This window comes from Lissotriton vulgaris, chromosome 11 (assembly GCF_964263255.1).
Source record: "Lissotriton vulgaris chromosome 11, aLisVul1.2, whole genome shotgun sequence".
In the NCBI taxonomy this organism is placed as follows: domain Eukaryota; kingdom Metazoa; phylum Chordata; class Amphibia; order Caudata; family Salamandridae; genus Lissotriton; species Lissotriton vulgaris.
In genome coordinates this window covers 1,084,820,050-1,084,839,717 of record NC_141699.1, presented here as the reverse complement: position 1 = coordinate 1,084,839,717, position 19,668 = coordinate 1,084,820,050, and the positions used below count along the sequence as shown (strand labels likewise).

The following is a 19,668-nucleotide window of genomic DNA, read 5'->3' as shown; positions in this document are numbered from 1 at the left end:
CTGAAACTCTATATATTTTCAGAGAAAAAGTTTCCATTGGTGCTGAGGAAGGTGAAGACGTATGCGCATACAGAACACTAGCAGCCCAGCAAATGCCTAGTCCAGAGTCTGTCAGAGACTGAGGAAGAAAAGGATGTTGAGCTGACAGCAGAGACCACCAGCCCTCAACCTAAGATGATGCCCTAGGTCATATGTACCACACCGTCTGCGTCCACACGACAAGTCAGGGTCATATAGGAAGTTCCACTCCGAGGTAGAGCACTACTCCTGTAGAAGTCTGATAGAGACCTGATCTTGGACATTAGAAACTGCCTCCTCCTGGGCTGCTACCACCTTAGGGCTCCGGCCGGCAACAAGAAGTCTTCGTAGTTTAAAATGCTCTGCAAAGGTCGTCGGTCCTCATCAGCCATTGAGCCCCACCCAATCCAAGGGCATCTAACATTCCTGCTCGCACCCAAAGCAGACGCAGACAATCCTATCAACTTCTAAAGCTTAGTCAACGGCTCATCTGAGGAATTATAGGCACCAATTCTGTAGCGAGTTCAAGGACGAGCTTGACGTGTGGCAAAAACGTCACTACTTTGCTTTCTCGTCACTGGGAAGATCTTGGCAAACCTTCTCTGCTGAAGATTGCCCTTAAAGAGGAACCCTTCTCTGAGCCCCCTTCAGAGCCCAAGACACACAAGGATAGCTGCACAAGCCCTCACTTACTTGATCCTCTTCCTCTGTCTCTCCCGCCACGTCTTCCTTCCCTATCTCTGCCACCAACCCTACTACCTTTGTCACTACTTGAAACATTCTCTCCTCCCACTGCCCAGCCTGTCAGATCTGATCAGGTCAGTAAGTTTTAGCTGTGGCTCACCATGGCTACTACCTAGAACATCTCTCAACCCTTCTCAAGAACTCTCTGCAGAGTATGTCTCGGGAGAGATCATCTCGGCTTTCTCGAGGTAGGGGTACAAGTGTTCCTCCAGAAAGGGACAAAAGAGGAGTATCTCCACACCATGAAGGAAATGGCATCTACTCTCTTTATCTCCTCATTCCCAACAAGCATTGGAAATGCAATAGGTCTCGCATTAGGAAAGTTTGAGCAATTGGTATTGTAAAGGACAATTTTTTTAATTGTGTTGGTTTTGAAAATAGCAAAAGTAATAGCTTTGTCAGTTACAATGTCAATAGTTTTAACTTTCGCAAATGTGCCACCTATAGCATTTGTAATGCAATGTGTGTTGTCTTTACGTGACTTAGATGTATTGATATTGCAAATAACAATGGCTTTTAATTTTGTAAATAATTAATACTTAAATAAAATGTATTGTAATTTATAATGGCAATAGCTTAAACGTTTGTAAAATAATTTTGTGAAGATTATGTTCTGGGTTCAGGGGTTTTCGATTCGAGCTCTAGGACAGAAGCGCTTCTTTTCTTTTCCGCCTTCTTTGATTTCCTGTAAACTGCGCCTGCTTTTTGTTCTGCCGTCTAGCGTTTAGTTTCTCCCGTTTTTTATTATACCATTAGTTATTGCTGTTCTGTCATCTTTATGCTAAGTGGAAAAAGACGAAAATTAACTCACTCCAAAACGACTGTGTGGAAAAATATAATCGGGCCCTGCATGCAAATAACCGCAACCCGGCCGTAAAGATGCATCACGTCCCTTGGTGGGCGGGCAGGGGAGGGGGCGGAGCGGGGAGAGGGGAGAGGGGAGAGGTGCGACACGTCAGGCAGGGGAGGAGAGTAGGAGGAGGAGGGGGGAGGAGAGTAGGGGAGGCACAGAAAGGTCTTCTGCTCGATGTTAATGATAGCCAAATGGCATATATATAACCCAGACGGGGCTTATTTACAAAGCCAGCGGGGATCCTCAAAGGGTGGCACAGCTCTTGCCCCGGTGGAGCAACAATGGGCAATGCAGCCGTCCAGGACTGTGTAGCTATGGAGAGCGCAATAATATAATACATGGTTTGCATCTATGACTCTGCAAACTGAGGCTGCGTGCCAGACTAAAGTTAATGAGAAAACCTGGTTCTGGGTTGAGGGGTTTTCGCTTCGAGCTCTAGGACAGAAGCGCTTCTTTTCTTTTCCGCCGTCTTTGATTTCCTGTAAACTGCGCCTGCTTTTTGTTCTGCCGTCTAGCGTTTAGTTTCTCCCGTTTTTTATTATACCATTAGTTATTGCTGTTCTGTCATCTTTATGCTAACGTGGACAAAGACGAAAATTAACTCACTCCAAAACGACTGTGTGGAAAAATATAATCGGGCCCTGCATGCAAATAACCGCAACCCGGCCGTAAAGATGCATCACGTCCCTTGGTGGGCGGGCAGGGGAGGGGGCGGAGTGGGGAGAGGGGAGAGGTGCGACACGGCAGGCAGGGGAGGAGAGTAGGAGGAGGAGGGGGGAGGAGAGTAGGGGAGGCACGGCCTAGCGGCCGTGCAATCAAGAAGTGAGGGGGCGGAGCTGGGGGAAGCTGTGAGAGAGAGAGTAGGCAAGGCAGGCGGCTGGGGGCATGTGCACGCGCTTTTAAGCTCAATGCGCATGCGCATTGAGCTTAAATTTCTCGTGCACTGCAAGGAATCGCCACGATTCCTTGCAAGTTGGTTAAAGAGTGGATAAGCCCCCATAGTCTCGCAAGCTCGATGCGCATGCGCATCGACAGGCGAGACCTAAAAAGGACACTCCCTCTGGGCTTTTAAACAAAAGCATCATGTTGGAATAATTCCAGATGACAACCCTGCAGGACATCATCCTCCTGCTCCAAAATGGCATTTGCCTGATGGAACTCTATCTCCAAGTACGCCTGCTTTCACATCCCCATCCACCCTGCTCATCGCCTGTACCTTCGCTTTGTGGTAAGCAGACATCAGTCCAAGATTCCAAGGTTGGTTATGAAGTGCCGGGCACTAGTGCCCGTTCATCTGCAAGAGGCAGGGCACTCTTGTCTCTCACTACCTCACCATTTCAGTGCTCAGCGGCAGGCAAGAATGCCCAGCCCATGCTTAAGTGGCAATTTTCCTCCTTCAAAGCTTGGGATTTACCATAAATACCACCAACAGATCCAACCCATCCTGGGTTCCATGGCCTCAGTTACAGGGAAAGCCTACCCCAGTCAACAGTGGGTGCTCTCATTCCAGCTGTTGTGGCCTCGGTTTCAGACGAATCGTCGACTCTGAATCGGAACCATCATGTGCCTATCGGGTATGATGACCTTTTACATTTCTGTCGTACCTCATACCAGGCTACACATGCCCCCTGCAACGAGTACTTTACGAGGCAATGCTCATAAGCACAGGTTACTGGCAGAATCTAGTGTTGGGTAAGGCCAGCACTCATCCTGTCTGCATTGGTGGAACAGCAACAACGTGCGGCAGGGTAGTCTTCCTCAAACTCCATTACTCAGGTTACCATTACCACATATACCTCCCTCATAGACTGTGCTGCGAATCTCTATGTCAGGACCGTGCAGGGGATGCTGTCTCCTCAACACTTGGGTCACCACATCAGTTATCTGGAACTGCTGGCCATTCACCTAGCTCTCAAAGCCTTCTTCTGGGTAATTCGAAGACAAGTGGTTCTCATCAAGACAGGCATGACTGGCATGTACTACTTGCAGAAACAGGGTAGCACGCCTTTTCCCTAGCTCTGGATAAGAGTGCAGGGGTTCTAATATTGGGCGATCTGCCATGATGTACAACTCTTGGTGGAAGATCTTCCTGGGGTGGACAGCGACTTTGCGGACCTGCTCAGCTGGATGCATCAACAAGTCCACGATTGGGAATTCCACCCTCAAGCCCTAGACAGGTACTTCATGCATTGGAGCGGGGTGCTCGGGGGTGCAAACCATGTCTATTTGTGGGGTACAAATAGACCTGGTTTGCACCCCCGAAAACGCAAAATGTAAAACTTTGTCTCCAAGTATCCACTGTCCATGGGCAATGTACTATGGATGAATTAGTCGGTGATCTTTGTCTACTCTTTTCCTTCTCTCTGCTCCTTCCGTACGTGGTGAAGATGATGTGACGAACAACTCTAATGTTCATGCTGGTGACTCCCACCCGGGTCAGGCAGCCAGAGTACTCCATGCTCCTGGAAGTGCCCATCAGTCACCTATAAGCTCTCTCAGTGGTTAGATCTTCTACACAGAGACAGTCACATCAGGCACCCAGACAATCTAGCGATCTGGCACTGGAGGTCCTAGAATTTGGCTCTCTAAACCTTCCCCAAGGATGAATGACCTTTTTGAAGGAAGTGCGAAGGAACACTTCACAGGCCAGAAATGCGGCACAAAGGTTTGCCAACTACAGCACTTCCAAAAACCTGCCCTCCATCAGTGTTAAGGACATTGTCTGCTTTCTCGTACATCAGCAGAGGCCGGACCTTGCGTTCACATCACTGTTTACATCTAGCTGTCATAGCAGTTTACATGCAGAACATTGAACATTCATCCCTTTTTATGATACCAGTAGTCGAGGCTTTTATGGATCATTTTAAGAGGATCATAAATCCCAGAATGCCCCTTGCCCATGTGTGGAATCCGAACGTAGACCTCACGAGGCTCATGCAGCCACCTTTCCAACCTTTACACTCATGACTCTACGGTTCCTGATGGCTATCTTAGTGGCCACAGCTTTCCTCATTCATTTGGGTTCGGAAAGATAGCGTTGTCCTCCGGAGAAATCCTAAATTTTTTCAAAAGGTGATGTTTCCTTTTCACCTCCGTCAGAGTATAGAGCTCCCAGTCCTCTTTCCACTGCCAGATCAAAAGCAGAAAGAGTTCTACACATGTTACATGTTAAAAGAGCTCTTTTGTATTAAATTGAGAGGACCAAGCCCTTTCGTAAATCATATCAGATTTTTGTAGCTTCTGTGAAACCTCACAAGGGTTATCCCACCTCAAATGCAGGAATAGCAAAATGAATAGTAAAGTGCATCTAAATCTAGTACTACAAGGCTGAGAGTCTTACCTGTTCCGCTCAGGACTCACACAACCCATAATAAAGGAGCAACCATTTCTTTCTTTAAAACACCTTGATAGCTGACATCTGCGAAGTGGAAGCCTAGTCAATACCTCACACTTTCATTAAACACTACTGTGTGAGCCCGCTCTCATCTCCTGTACGAAAAACAGTCTAAAGTGGACTCTGTGATCATGTGCATTGTGAACCAAGGAAGGCATCATAGAACATCTTGTGGCTTGAAAGACGTCCTTGAAAGAAAACCACTTGCACACATCCAAAGCCAGATGGCATGAGTATACAGAGTATGTGAATCTACAGCAGTACACACTGAACATATGCTTACAGAGTAAGTAACAGCAAACCCAGATATGCAAAATAGGGTGACCAGGACAAAAATACGCTGGTCTTGTAGTGTTTACCCTAAATGAGTCTTGTGATTTACTATGGATGATCATACATTGATGCCAGCTTCAGTGCCGACCGAAGTCTGAAACGTGCAGGTGGTTATATATTTCACAATTGATCTACTCTACTTGTCACTGGTTAATGACTAAAGGTGCCTTTTTTTTCTTTCAGGATCCCATCCTGCGTCGCTCCGGCATGTACACGGTGGCCATGGCTTACTGTGGCTCCGGCAACAACAAGGCCATCCGTCGTTTGCTACATGTGGCTGTAAGTACAGCGAGAGGCTGGAATCGTGATTTTGTAATGTTTGTGTCTATGTTGTTACTTAGTGTGTGCTCCTTGTTGTGTTTCAGTCTGATTCGCAGACCTTTATTTTTAGTTCCTGGAGGGAGCTCCCATTCGGCTCGAAGAGGCTGAATTATTTGGTCCTCTGGTCCTGGGAGCAGATCTCACTAACAGTAAAAGGAATCTCATTATGGGCTCAAATCTTTTAGTTTTTTACTATAACAAGATCTTTAACAGAGTTCAAATTGATTGGCAAGTGTGTTGAACAAAAGCACTCCACACTGCTTGTAAACAGAAAGCGTTTTGGCGAGTAGATATTAAGGATTTGTTAAAAGAGCAATTTAGTAAGTGTCCGGAAACCGGGACAAATTTGCATTGGTAATCATCTGATAGCCTGTATGGTGAGATGGTTGACTGTGATAAATGGGTACTAGACTGATGTGGTTAAATATGTAATTCTTTTCACAGTGATAAATGTGTTGAGTATGCCGTGCAGTACTTGGTGATTAAACTTGTTAACCTTTTATCTCTGATACATTTTTAATTCCCCTAAATGTCAGAATTACACTATTATCTGAGGGCGTTCACTTTAGGGTTGAGATGTTCCCTGACTTCTAGAATTACAGTACTGGGCCATCTATTTAAATGTTTATACCACTGTGGACACCACACCGAGGATGCCACACAGTGTATGTTAGCCCCTCTTGGCTCTATTTGGCGCACACTGTCCATGGGTGACACCATTGTTTAGAAGTCCAGGTCGCAATTAGCGTCTGTGCTCCCTCATTCTACTCCCACGAGGTGTCTCCCCTTAATTGCAACACATATACAGCTGCAAAGAGAGTTACCTATAGCTGGTAACCAAAATTATGAATTTCAGTAGTTCCCATACTATGCAAGAGGCTTCTGCTACTACATTAGGAAAGACACAAACCTTGCAGTAGCTTCCTGATTAGGCTGGTTTGTTTCTTGCATAATGTTGAGGTGAGGGCTTGCCTAGTCGCTTATTTCACACCTTCTCGTCTCCAGTTTGATATTTTTAAGTTAGTACTGCTCCCCCTGATTTTCCATGCCACCTGCCAGTTTTTTTCCCGGTTCACTGTTTTACTAGCCATTTGGCTCACCAAAGGATTAGCGCAACAGGAAAAGGACTTCGTGCTCCTGGAGGTCTGATCCGTCTCCTTACCCAGTATGGAAACGCCAGGACTTGTAGGAGCCGCCCAGCACAAATACCCTGGGTACCGGAGCAATTTCAGCTTCCAAGGCTTATTGGTGGCCCATTCTGGACTCCAACAGCACTCTGACCCACTGCCGAAGGATGTCTGGATCTACCAGGCCACCCCAGAGCGGGCCCTGCTGCCTGGTTTCCTCTCCTCACCAGGTCACCAAGACAAAGTGAGTCTGTGACCACCTGCAACTCTATGTCTCAAAGCACCCCTGCACCAGCTCCCCACAGCCCGATTCCGAGGGAGGCGACAATGCCAAAGTGATCCTGAGATCCTCGCAAGTTAAGCCCACCCATGGATTTGGTCAGGCTGATTCCCTCAGTCGCCACCTGCAGCCTCTTTCTGCTGGAACCAAGAACCACAAGAGTCTACTGCGAAGCGACCCCGCTGGACAAAGCCCTACTGCACACAATCCCTTCCAGCCCGAGTTCGAGTGGACCGACAGTGTCTCTGCGTGCCCAAGACCGTCCAGCCTTGAGCCCTCCTGTGACGCCGAACAGCACCTCTGCACCCGGACGCCCCAGAGCTGACCTGTTGGTGCTGCCTTGGACCTTGCCCTATACTTAACTTGAGTCCAGAAGAACCGCCCTGTAAGTCATTTCCAGGTGACCAAATGCAGTACATGTTTTTCATCCTAAGGATAACCTCACCGCCTTAAAGATACAATTCAGTGCATTTGGGATTATTTTAACCCCTGTAAACCAGTCGGGGTCACCAGGACCCTCTGCACAGTTTCTCATTTTGGTGAACAATATAGAGAGCCAGCTTCCCACATTGACCACTTCGCTTCTTACGCCCTTTTATCACTCTGTGCCCAGTGATCGTCCAGTCTTTGTCTCTTAAGAAGACCTCTGTTCTGATTCCCAATTAATTTCTTGGATAGACCCTGTTGTTTAAAATTTGACCAGTGGAGTTCTGTCTCCAAACCCATGCAATACCTGCTCTTTCTTCGCTTTCTATTGTGATCCTAACTGCTCATTCTCAGCTTATTTGTATAGTCGTGCTTATGTCTGCCGAGATGCTGCAGTATCTGGACGAGATGCTATAAGTGGGTTTAACACATCCATGTTTTTAGAATTGTAGATCGTCCCATGTTAAGTTACATATAATCATGGACTTTTAGGTCGCTGTTTGTAATTCTGACACCAGCTTGCTGCAGGTTTTGAAAGGGCCTTTCCCTGTCCTGTTGTTCCACCTCCTTGTCTTCCCGTAAGGGCCTGATACAATTGCTCTCAGATCTCATCCTTTGTTCGCAAATGTTGTGTTGTAGCAGAATCCCATTCTCATTTTCCAGCTTTGGCTCTACTTATGTGAATTTCATCAAAACGTTTGATAAAAATTGACTGAATCCTGTCATAATGCAAAATATTTTTCCTGGAAAGTACCTTTCCCTGTAGCCATTGAGTCTTCACGCAGTTATTGAGATCCAAACTGCATGTTCTGAGGAACACTAACAGTTTTTCATAGAAGCAAAGTTGCCTTCCCAAAGGTATCTCACGTTTCCTTACATGCTAAGCCTGCTTTTCCAAAAGCGCTTTTCCCTCCGCCTTCTTCTGCAGAAGCAAGTATATTTCACATTCTCTGTGAAGAGGCTCTAAAGTATTGGCTTGACAAGATTGAAGAATGTTTGTCATTTGTGAGCCCCTCTGTATCAAGAAGATCATGTCCATTGCTTTGGATAGCTTCCTTCATCGTGACGGACACAGCAAGCATTGACAAAGCCAATAGCTCTCACCTATGTGAGAGGCATTGGCTTTGCCAATGTCTTTTAGTCATGTTGTACAGCAGCGTGGCTGCCGCTCAGAATGGCACAATGTTTGTGGAGTGGCGAAGGGTGGTTTGGAGTTAAGTGGAGTGGCCTACAGTGGAATAGCATAGAGTAGAGTTGCATAGAGTAGTACATTTGTGGGTGTAAGTAACTAAAGCGTCAGTAGATATTTGACAGATATGGAGAAAAGAACATAAAAAAGATGTTGTATGCCTGTGTTAAAAGTAGGAAAGCACATTGCACATCCAGAAATATTACCAAACAACTTGTAAAATAAAAGAAATAATAAAAACAATAGTGTGTTGCAAAAAGACGGGAAAGAACAAAGACAAGGAAGAACACGTACTTGGCCCCTGTTCCAGGGAGGAGCTAACACAAGAAAGGAAGGAAAGCTAATGGGAGCTAAGCAATGAAAAGATTGACAGATGAGAATGACCACGAAACCACTAGTGGAATGCTGTGGGCAGGTTGGAAGCCCCCAGAATTGAAAACAGTACAAATTGCAGCACAGATCAGGCGAGAACTAAAAAAACACATACTTTAGGTTGAGACCACATTAAATATGGGACAAAGCAGTCTCTGGTAGGTGCATAGGTGTACCATGCACCTTGGTGCAATGTTTGTGGGTTTAGGAGGTAGCTTATTCATTTATTTTTTACTTATTTCTAACTTGTTTCCTGTTTTTTGTTCCTTTGCTTCCAGCCAAGGGATAGGTCATGAGCTTGGAATTCTGTTCAGTGTTTGTAAATCGAAAGAAAGTGCCCATGACGGAGATGTTACTGCTGCTTCCTTTTATTTGTAGCTCTCCATCTTGGGGACCTTCGCTGGATTCGCAAACCGGTGTAGGGCCCACAGTCTGGAATGATTTTACCCGTCCTGTAGTTTGTGAAGCCCAGTACTTAGCAGAGGCCTCTTGAAAATACATTTGTTCAAGGCAGCCCGTGAGTGTAGGCTAACAGACCCCGTGCTATGCATTGGCAGACTTGATGCAGAACTGGAGTATGCCATTCAGTTCTCCCCTCACTGGACCTTATTTGCCCTCCCTTTTTTTTTTTTTTACTTTATCGAGTTTTTTTACCTTACAGGAAGATGTTATATATGTTAATCACATCTCTTCAGAATCAATATTGCAGGTCGAGTAATGGCCTGCAAGCTAATGTCCATTTAAAATTACAGAAAATAGTGGTGAATACATTCGTTGCAATAACTTATGGCATATAGAAATTTCCAACCCAAAGTGCCTCAGTCTCTGTGACTTCCACTATCCCTGCATAGCTATGCATGAGGCCGGTTGGATCATACTGTGGAATCCATTTTGTTTCGACACTAAGTGGGAGCAAGCCTGCAGAAGGTGCACAGCCGTTGGCCTCTGTGTGATCTTGAACTGTCTTGTACTTTTGCTGTAACCTTGAGAAATGACCAAGTCACAAGTGTATGTGACAATCTGTTGCTATGCTTCTCTTGCTATTTCCATAAATTAATGTCCATGTATAGCTAAGCACCTTATTCTGATAAATAAATGGATAAATGAGTGTACATCCCCTACTGTTTCGCCGAGCAACTGGCTCTCATAGGCTGTGTATCATTTGTGCAATATGTGCAAAATGTCTTGTAATCTATAAAAACCCCATGCAACTTTTGTATGTTGGGTCCGGTCCAGACTGGCACTTGCCTCCATGCAGTTGTCAAATAATTAGATATGTTAGAATTCCAGCCTGGTTAATGTTTTTCTTATTTTAGGCTTCCACATATTTGGCAGAGAATGCGGGTAAACCAGAAAGAAGTTTCACTGTTAAAACAATATGACTGAATTCCTATGATGGGATTGAGAAACAGTAGCCTGGGGGTTTTAGAAGCACTAGAGAACAAACACGAGACTCCGTAATTGAGAATGGAACAGGAAGATGTTTCGCCACTGTGCATCCAAACTACCCCATTGGTCAACCCTCTCCCTTGCAAGTTTTTTCTAAAATAGTCCGAGGAAGAAGAGGAGAAATGCAATCTTATTGATTACTTGATGCACCTAACACAAAAGAAATGTCAGGATAGAAATGTATACATGGGAACTAGTACCTGTCAACATTACATACATTTACACACCTCCAGTGGAAAGGAAGGGATTGTCCCCAGAGATAAATAGATATAAAGGGATGTACTTTGTATTTATAAAATCAGCGTGCTTTTATCGATCCCGCGGTTGGAATGGACGTTTTAACCTATCCTTTGTTACACCCAAGATGTTCCATGTTCAACATTTGCCCAAAGTAAGGCCTGGAGCAAGTAAGGGGATGATGAGACCCGGGAGAATTGGCAAGTTGGGTTAGTAGAAAACTCACAAGACTAGGAATACTAACACCACCACTAGGGATGTCTCCTACTAGTCATAGGAGAAATGAGGTGGTAAGGTTGATTGAGGACTTATCGTACGAGACCTCAGCTTCCCTAGGAAATGTGACAGATTAAATGACTGCAGTGAGGACCTTAGTTCTACAGAACAACATGTTATTAGATATTTTGCTTGCTAAGGAAAGCATAATATGTCGGCTAGTGGGAGCCGTAAGTGTTGTGCCTACATACGGGACAACAGCGGCGACATTAGACCAACAATAAATAAAGAACTATACAGAAAGGAAGATTGAGATTCCTCAGTTGCCTGGTACCGCACCAGTTACCTCTCCCACCTGCGACACGTGTAGAACACTCCTTTTCATCCTACATCTTTATCAAGTCATCCTTGGTTCACCTCTTCCCAAAGATTCAGGATAACAAAACACGTATGTGTACTGCAAACTGGAGGTAACAGGGCGTCTGGACCGTAGGTAGAAAAACTGCAGGAACTCCATCAAAATATTGATGTTTCTTAATCGCGTTGTTTAAGGAGTCCGGAGATCCTGCTTTTTCTGTTTTCCATCTTTGGAACACCACCTGCCCCATATGTGTGGTGGTCTAGCATTTCAGCAACCAATGCTGGCAGTTAGAAAGGGTTGTCCACTCCCTGTTTAACATTTCATAAGTTATCCCACTCGTATTACGTTGAGATGTTCTTTCAAGACACACTCCTTGAACGAGCTAACTATTATTGCAGGTTTGTACGTTTTAACAGGGCCTACAAAGTGGACAAGAAACTAGAAGGAATTCAGAATGGTGATTTTGTGTAGTTGGTGAACTTGAGCAGGCTTCAGCAGTTGTTCTTTTTCGGCTTTTTCCCACTAGACAAACACTTCCAGTTCAGTCAACCTTTGTGATGTTCATGTACTAGTACTCCGTGTCTATTCCATGCTTCGCATTGCCAAACACCCTATAGGTAACTCTCCCCAAAGCTTGTGGATCACACTGGAGGAATTAACTTTCTCAAGGCCCCCAGGAGGTCTGAACTGCTTTGTTCATCGAGTAGAAGTAGGATTCTGTTGGTTGTTTAGTCTTTGTGGTCAATATTGAGGCATGGATTTTATAAGACCACACAATTCTCTTCTGTCTCCATCAGGTCAGCGATGTTAACGATGATGTCAGACGCGCCGCTGTTGAGTCCCTGGGCTTCATCTTGTTCAGGTAAAACTCCTCTTTTTATTATTATTCATTTAGAAATGGCTTAGAACCTGCTGATGTTCATGCTGTGTTAGAGTGCGTCCCTCCATCGCTTGCAGGCAGGGGTGCATGCTCTGGTGTGCTGTATCATAAAAATTGACCAGATTACTGTATAGTTTTATATATACTTTGGTTTGTTCAGGTGATTGGTTGTCTCTACTAAGTTGTTAGTTTAAGACAGTTTTTTGGCTTGTGCAAGTTTTTTAAGGTTTCCGAACTTGTATTTTCTTGCCGTTTACCTGGTCTCACTGTGAAACCTTATAGTAATGTGCAGTAATTTGGGTTGTCTCATTTTATCACATGTAATAATAAATAATCCGGATATGTCTCTTGGTTCTGTGGCTCTGAAGTTGTGTGTTAGTGTTTACTGATAACATCTTTTCCTCAGCCTAGAGTGGGGGAAAGCTGCTTGGCTTGCATTGTCGCCGTCTTCACCTTCTTCTAGTACTCTGGCTCTGCTCGTGAAAGGATGAGTGGGTCCTCGCCACCTTTTTTGTCTGTTGTCGCATTTTTTGTACAGGTGAATCAGGCCTAGTTTTTATCATTAGATGCTTGTGTTGATTTTCAGAAGTGTGCAGTTCTAATAACGCAGTGATAACGTTGTGTCCATGAATGGGAAGTCCATGTTTAGGAAATAAACACTAGCAGTTTGGTATAGGGGACAGTTTGAAATGTCAAAAGAGGTTGAACACCAAGCACACGCACAGGTGATGATCTTTCAGACTCTGAAGAAACTGAGGCAGGCTTCCCTGTGTTTTACATAGTGTTTCTGGAAAAGTCGAGCCCAACATCCAAAGTTGGCGCTTTAATCCTGAAACCGGTGGTAGGTACACCCCTGCAGAAGTGTTGGAAAATCTTAGTTTGCCATACATCAGGTGTTTACATCCTCTCTGCCATGCCAGAGGGTGGACCCCACTGTAGCTGAGGTCCATATACTGCATGGACAGCGTAGACCAGGCTTCTCCCGACAGTGTCTCGCGAGCTGCTTCCAGCTCTCCTGTTTCCTGTAAGTAGCTCTCCTGTGTGCTGCCCAGACTACTAATTTAGAAGCTTCTGTTCAGTTGATATAAGTATTTCTACATTGAAAAGTGTTTCTTCAAGATAAAAAATGTGTGTTTTTTCAGATTTCATAAGCTGTTTGGAGAAAATTGGTTGATTTCCTATTCAATTTTATTCCAACTATTGAGCTGGTTCCACTAAACATGTTATTTCAGCATCAAGATACTTTTTAGAATGAACGTGCACGTTACAGATACACATGTTATGTTCAAAGCTATATTTGAACAATACGTTATGTGGCTTTGGGGAGACCGTGCAGCTGTGGCTCTTATGTATTACCCATGTTCAGAATTCCAAATTGTTAAAGCTTTTGGTACATTGCTACTGGCTACGCAGCCGGAGTTCACTGAGGTGAACACTGCGGATAATCTTGCATGGAATGGTCGCTTAAGTAATCGGGTCTGATGTGGTCACTATTACAACACTAGCTTGGGTTATGTTAATTAAACATGAGTAGCTCTTATCAAAAATATTGGAGACCCTGGGGGTGGACCATGTATCCACGCGGGGTGGGGGCAGAACCTTGCATTGCTACAGTCCTTTCACTGATTTAGGAATGGTCCTGTCTCAACCAACTTAACTCTATGAAATATGTTATATTTCATGCGGCTTTGAGCAAGAACCTCTTTGTTCTCATTTCAAACTATTAAGTAGCCCCCAAAAGGGTGGCTCTGTGTTTTCTGATTTTTAAGATTTTTGTAAACCTTCTCATTGAACATATCACACAAGTGGTTAAGTGAAATTTGAGAAATCTGGGCTAGATTCAGACCGACTTTACTTTATCTGGTTCGCCCAGGTGCTTCATCAGTCATCGTGACACAGGGTGAACCTCAGGTTATGTCTACCACCGTGGTGCATTCCTTAAACACATGGAAAGAATGTTTCTTAACCCGCTGTCTCCATCGTAATGAGGAGTCATTAGTTTGAAATCCAGCGGGGGAGTAAGAAACACGCCTTTTCTCTGATCGAACTGGTCAGCCACCCTGGTCTTCAGTCTCTCCTATACGCAGGCGTGCTGATTGGACTATAGTCCTTCCAAATAGTGCCGCCAGCCATCACTACGATGCCAGGTCTGTTAGCTCACTGGACTAGTAGGGATCCGTGTCTGACGTCATGGTCAAAGAGCCCATCATCCTCCTGAGGTCAAGAGGACGAGTACCACTGGGTTGGATAACATGTAATATAATGCAAAGAAGCCCGCGTGGTGAACGTAATCTTTGCAAATCCACCTTTTTCTAATTTACTTTTTTTATAACGAACATTGGAACGGACTTGATGTGGTGGTTGAGTTGCTGACTTTGGAATTTACAGAAACTGTTTTATTCCTGGCTTTGGCAACTTTTATACATTTTGTGTTTCCAGACGGATCAATTTATCGCCATGAACCTGGTGTTTTATGTATGTGCCACGTGAAAAATCATTCTTAGGAATTTATTACTTTCTGTCACGTTTTGGAACATGTCTCCATCTTGTCACGTGGCTATCGCAAACTCAGCAAGTTTTTCACCTCTGTTTTTATTTTCATAAATAACTTTCATATATCCAATCACCAAATTAGATTCTGTTTGTGAGTGTCAGTATATCTGGATGGAGTTTTCTCACCACTCTCTGTCCTCTGAAAAGGTTTAATCTTTGATAGATAGAGAGGTGTTAGCAATAGAGCCCCCGCATGGATGGTCATCGCTACGTAAGGCCCCCTAAAATTTCATAAATCCCTGGGGGCTTCAATGGGCTAAATCCAATATTAAAGCTGCTTAGATTCCGGTTTGGAAACTTCCAATTTTGGTGTAAGAAGAGGCAGACTAAAAAAATGTCACGCCGTCTCTGTAATTATTATAGGGAAGACAATTGCATATTGCCTGCTGCTGCCCAGCCCTAATGGAAGAGTTTAAAAGATTGTTGAGACAGTATTTTAACCAGAACATTATACACACATGTTGGCAAGCAGTTACAGCTTGTCTTGAAGGGGAAGATATGATTTTTTTTTTAGGACTTTTTTTTTACATACATGTCTATTGCTGAGTGGAAACTAGCATTGTGCGAGCTATACTTGTCGTTGATAGGTGCCCAAGTAGACGGTAAGAGGCATAGCTACAATTAGTTCATTTTTATTTTGCACAATGGGCTTTTTCTGATGTATGATTAAATATGATGGTTCTAACTACGGTCAATATATATAGTATCATGATGATGAGGATTCTATCAAACGTACGTCGCACCTTAATAATTATCTTGCCCAAACGAAATTGTTGTCTAACCAATAACCATGTCAGCAGCGTACTCAAAGTGCAATGGCATTAAACAAGGGTAACGAGGCTTATGATATGTATAAACTGTAGATTGGTGCCCCTATAACTAGTTCTTACCTTGAAGCTTTCAATATATCATGAAGGTTTTAACTGTTTTAAGATAATTTTCAAAATGCTATTTATTCATGATGTCTTATATGGTGATTTAATCGTTTCATATTGTAAGTTTAAATGAACTGAAAAATAAATCATTCATTCACTGTCCTCTTGATGTCCGGACAAATCCAGTGGCGCATGTGACAGTCGCTAATTTGCATAACCTTACTACTGCCATTTCACAGTTATATCTTTGTTAAGAAGGAAGTGATTGTTTCTCGTTGCCTTTGCTTGCTTTCTGTAGATTAAATCAGTGCTTTAAGTGGGATGAAAAGGTTTTGGGGGTGGGGTGTGAAAGAGGCTTGGTCAAACAAAAGCAACTAGGAATCATTTTGAATAGTTGTGGACTATGCAATTAAGGGCGTGGCTTAAAACATAGTCTAAAATCTCATGTTTCACACAGAAGCCCACCTAACCAGTATCTGGGTGTCCCCCCTTCCCCCTTAGTTCTTTGTTATTGCACCCAGACATATAAAACGATACACCTCAAACAAGGCTGACCTCTTGGCCTTGCCAGTGCTTCCTATCAGTGTCAAATTAGCAACTACAATATCCCCCCCCCCCTTCTTCACACCACTATTGTCTGTAGTCTCCCCATATTAGATACTTGGGGCCCTTTCTTTCCAGAATCTTCTGAAATCCTCCATCTGCATATCTCACACCTCATCTCTTCATCTGCATATCTCACACCTCATCTCTTCATCTGCATGTCTCACACCTCATCTCTTCATCTGCATATCTCACACCTTGTCTCCGACAGCTGAGGATGTCCTACACACATTCTTTACCTTAAAATGAAAATAACAACTGGCACATTGCTGCGTGTACTTTGAAGAGAGGCCAAGGATTGGATGTGCTTATGGTCTGCACACCTTTAAGGGCCATTGACAGGAACTGTGGGCAAAGAAATAAAGAAAAGAACTGCTTCGCTGAGAATAGTTTACCTTCAGGGCGTTTACAAGAATTTGTAGTCACGATTGAGAAAACGATCAGTGTTTTACCTGTAATGTTAGGGACCTAAATTTAGGGCTTGACGCTTTAGAGCAATCTGCTGGCTCCGATACATCAGCAGGCACAGTTCAAGCTCCTCACCCACACCTACAAAGCGCTACACAACATAGTGTTGTGTAGTTCCTATAAAAACTATACAGGATCTGCAAGTTCGGACATCATACACTGTAGGATTGATGTCAGACTGACTCTGTACACCCCCACTGGGTATGTTGGCCTTTTGTGTCAGCTAGCTCCCAGTGCCACTAGAATCTCTTCTTACCAAGAAGAGAATAGTTCTTGGCAACCATCGAATATGACCACCCTGAACCCTCAGAATGGTGGAAGCAATATACTACTTTTCGCCCAGTCATTCGTGCGTACTTAGTCTGTCTGAGAGAGATGCTCAGAATAAACAGGCTGGGCGTTTTCAATAAGAATTTATTGAACAGTTGTTATTCTGGTGCAAAGTAGATGTGCTGCAACAACCATTAGGCAGTAAAAGATATATATGATTATCAGTACTAAAGGTATAAGGATGGTAAAGCTCTACCATCTTGCAGTAATCATGAATACATACAAGTAAATAAAACACATGATAATAAAAAAGGTGTGTACTGCAACGATGCCTCCCTAACTAGATGTAATGATACATGAGGGTGGTGGAATGCACACCTATGTGCCCATTTAACCCTGCTTAACCCCTTCGACGCTCATGACGGAACGGTTCCGTCCTGAGCGTCGGTTGGGCTGTGCTGGTGACGGAACCGTTCCGTCACGACCACGCCCGTTTTCGAATCTTCAGCACAGCGCGAAAATTTCGCCGCGCTGAAGCGATTAACGAAATCATAATCGGAGATCGTGTGCTCACTGGGTAAGTGCCTTGCCCTAGTGGCACATTGTGATTCAAACGGACCATATGGAGCGGCATGTCGCCCCAATCCCAGTGGCACAGCCATAACGTGGATTATCATTAATACTCCAATGTCAACCTTCATTGAACTCCATTTAAATCAACACGTTACTCCATTTTCCCTGTTGTACTCTTGTTCTCTTTTTGTCTTCTCTCCACATGTGAGGTATCATGTGATTTATAAGCTTCCAATGCTCAAGATGTGCCATCTGGGCCTCTTTCAAGAACACGAGAAACATATGATCCGGCCGAAGCCATTCACTTTATTTCAACTTAATGCATTTCAGGCTTTGTGAACCCTTCTTCAGGGGTAACTGAAAGTATTAACCCCTTGGGCGTGGCCGCGATTCTGCACCTGTGCGGCACATTCCGATCACGGGTGCGGTCATGACGGCCGGGAGCCGTCATCAGCACCTGAGCACTGTTTGCCATGACGGCTCCCAGCCGTCATCAGCATGGAAGGGGTTCATTAAAAACCGCCATTACTTCATATATCTTACGTAACTTCTATATATTGAGAGAGTCATTTTCATTGATATGCCAGTGGCTGCAACTGAGCTGAGTCTTAGCTGGAGTGGGAGAGTGAGCGATGTGAGTGTGAGGGGTGCGTTAGTTTGGAAGGGGCAAGGAATGAGTGTAGGTGTGGTATTTGGGTGAGGTCATTGGAAGGTCGTTAGAGTAAGGGGTGATACAAAGTGTGAAAATCAAGGGTGAAAAGAGCTTCGTTTGTGACTGGGGCTTTGTGTTGTTTATGAGGAAGGATATTTACCAGAACATAAAACCTGGCATGGAACAAATGGTGTGTCTGCACGCGTCACTGAAGTTGTATTAATGTATACATGGGTATAATCTGGTGAGGCAGAGCTGAGCGGGGCACGGTGGGAGGTTTGCGTCATCACTGCAAGTCTGAGCTGAGGTCATGGTGCATTTGGATTCCGGGGATGGAGAGCGCCCTCCACAGGAGGGTGGGTACCGGGTGCGAGTCCTGGTGACAGCCTGGAGTCCGGTCCGTGTGATCTGTGCCCCGGCGCGGGCAGCAGGGGGCGCCGCAGAGCTGTCGCTGCCCCTGATGAAAACGGGCCGAGCGCCTCGAGGATACAAGGCGCATTCCAGGTGCTTCTGATCTCCGACTCCAGGGCATCGCTCGCTCCAGAGACCCCGAGGTCGCGTCCACATCCTGTGATTCTGGGCAAATCACTTCATCTCCCCGTGCCTGAATGTGTCATGTAAATACGGTGCTCATGTAAAGCGCTCCAATACCTTCGGGTCGAGTTCGCGCTATAAATAAATATGCAAAGAAAAAAAACAACCCTCCCCGAGGCAGGCAGCTCCCCCTCCTACTAGGGAGCCCCACGCCATGCCCCTTCGCAGTGTACCGAGCGCCCACCAGCCAGGCAGGCGGTTCTCGAGGCGCTCTGCACAAATGCACTCATTCTCTCTGGTGCATGCTGTTTCTGAGCCCGTACATCATAGGAAGCGTGCAGTGTTTGTGTCTTTAACCCATAGTGCTGTGCAGAGGCGCAACTACAGCCACATTTCGGACACCGATAGTCGGAGTGGAGCTGCAGGGGCTCTAGAAGGTGTGAAAAATAAGCAAAGCCTCATTAACAGGTACATGGTATTTTAAAGAGTGAAGTAGTGTGGCTCACTGGTTAGAGGCGGCAGACCCGAGAGCAGAGGACGGCCCGGGACCAGGGTTCGATACCCGGCGCGGCAGGTTTCTGGACCAGGGTCAGCGGACTCGATAATTCTCTCGCCTTGGTGCCCACTCTGATCAGCGATCACACTCGGCAACTCTGGGCATCAGCTTGCCTCCTCTTCACTAACGGCCCCACCAGACCGCCGGGGATGCCTGGTCTCACCCTGGAGATACCCATTAAGGGACCATCTCTCAGGGAAGCCAGGAAGGGTTTCGCAGCGGTCGAAGCGCCTTGGGACCCTACGGGTAAGTAGTGCGCTATATAAATGCCAATACATTTACATTTACATACATTTACATTTACAAAGAGCCGTGGAGTGCTGGGGTGCGGCTGTGTGCGCGACCGGGGGCTGTCTCAGTTCGTTTTCTCTCGCGTCGCCTCAT

General features: G+C 45.1%; 1 protein-coding gene across 1 annotated transcript in view; it reads left to right on the top strand.

Annotated features, from left to right (window-relative positions):
* Nucleotides 1–19,668, top strand: part of PSMD1 (proteasome 26S subunit, non-ATPase 1) — a 241,841-nt gene that overhangs the window by 45,391 nt on the left and 176,782 nt on the right. The window contains exons 15-16 of the mRNA XM_086944562.1: nucleotides 5,526–5,621; nucleotides 12,118–12,182. Coding sequence (XP_086800688.1) covers nucleotides 5,526–5,621; nucleotides 12,118–12,182 — 161 coding nt within the window. The remainder of the gene's footprint in view (nucleotides 1–5,525; nucleotides 5,622–12,117; nucleotides 12,183–19,668) is intronic.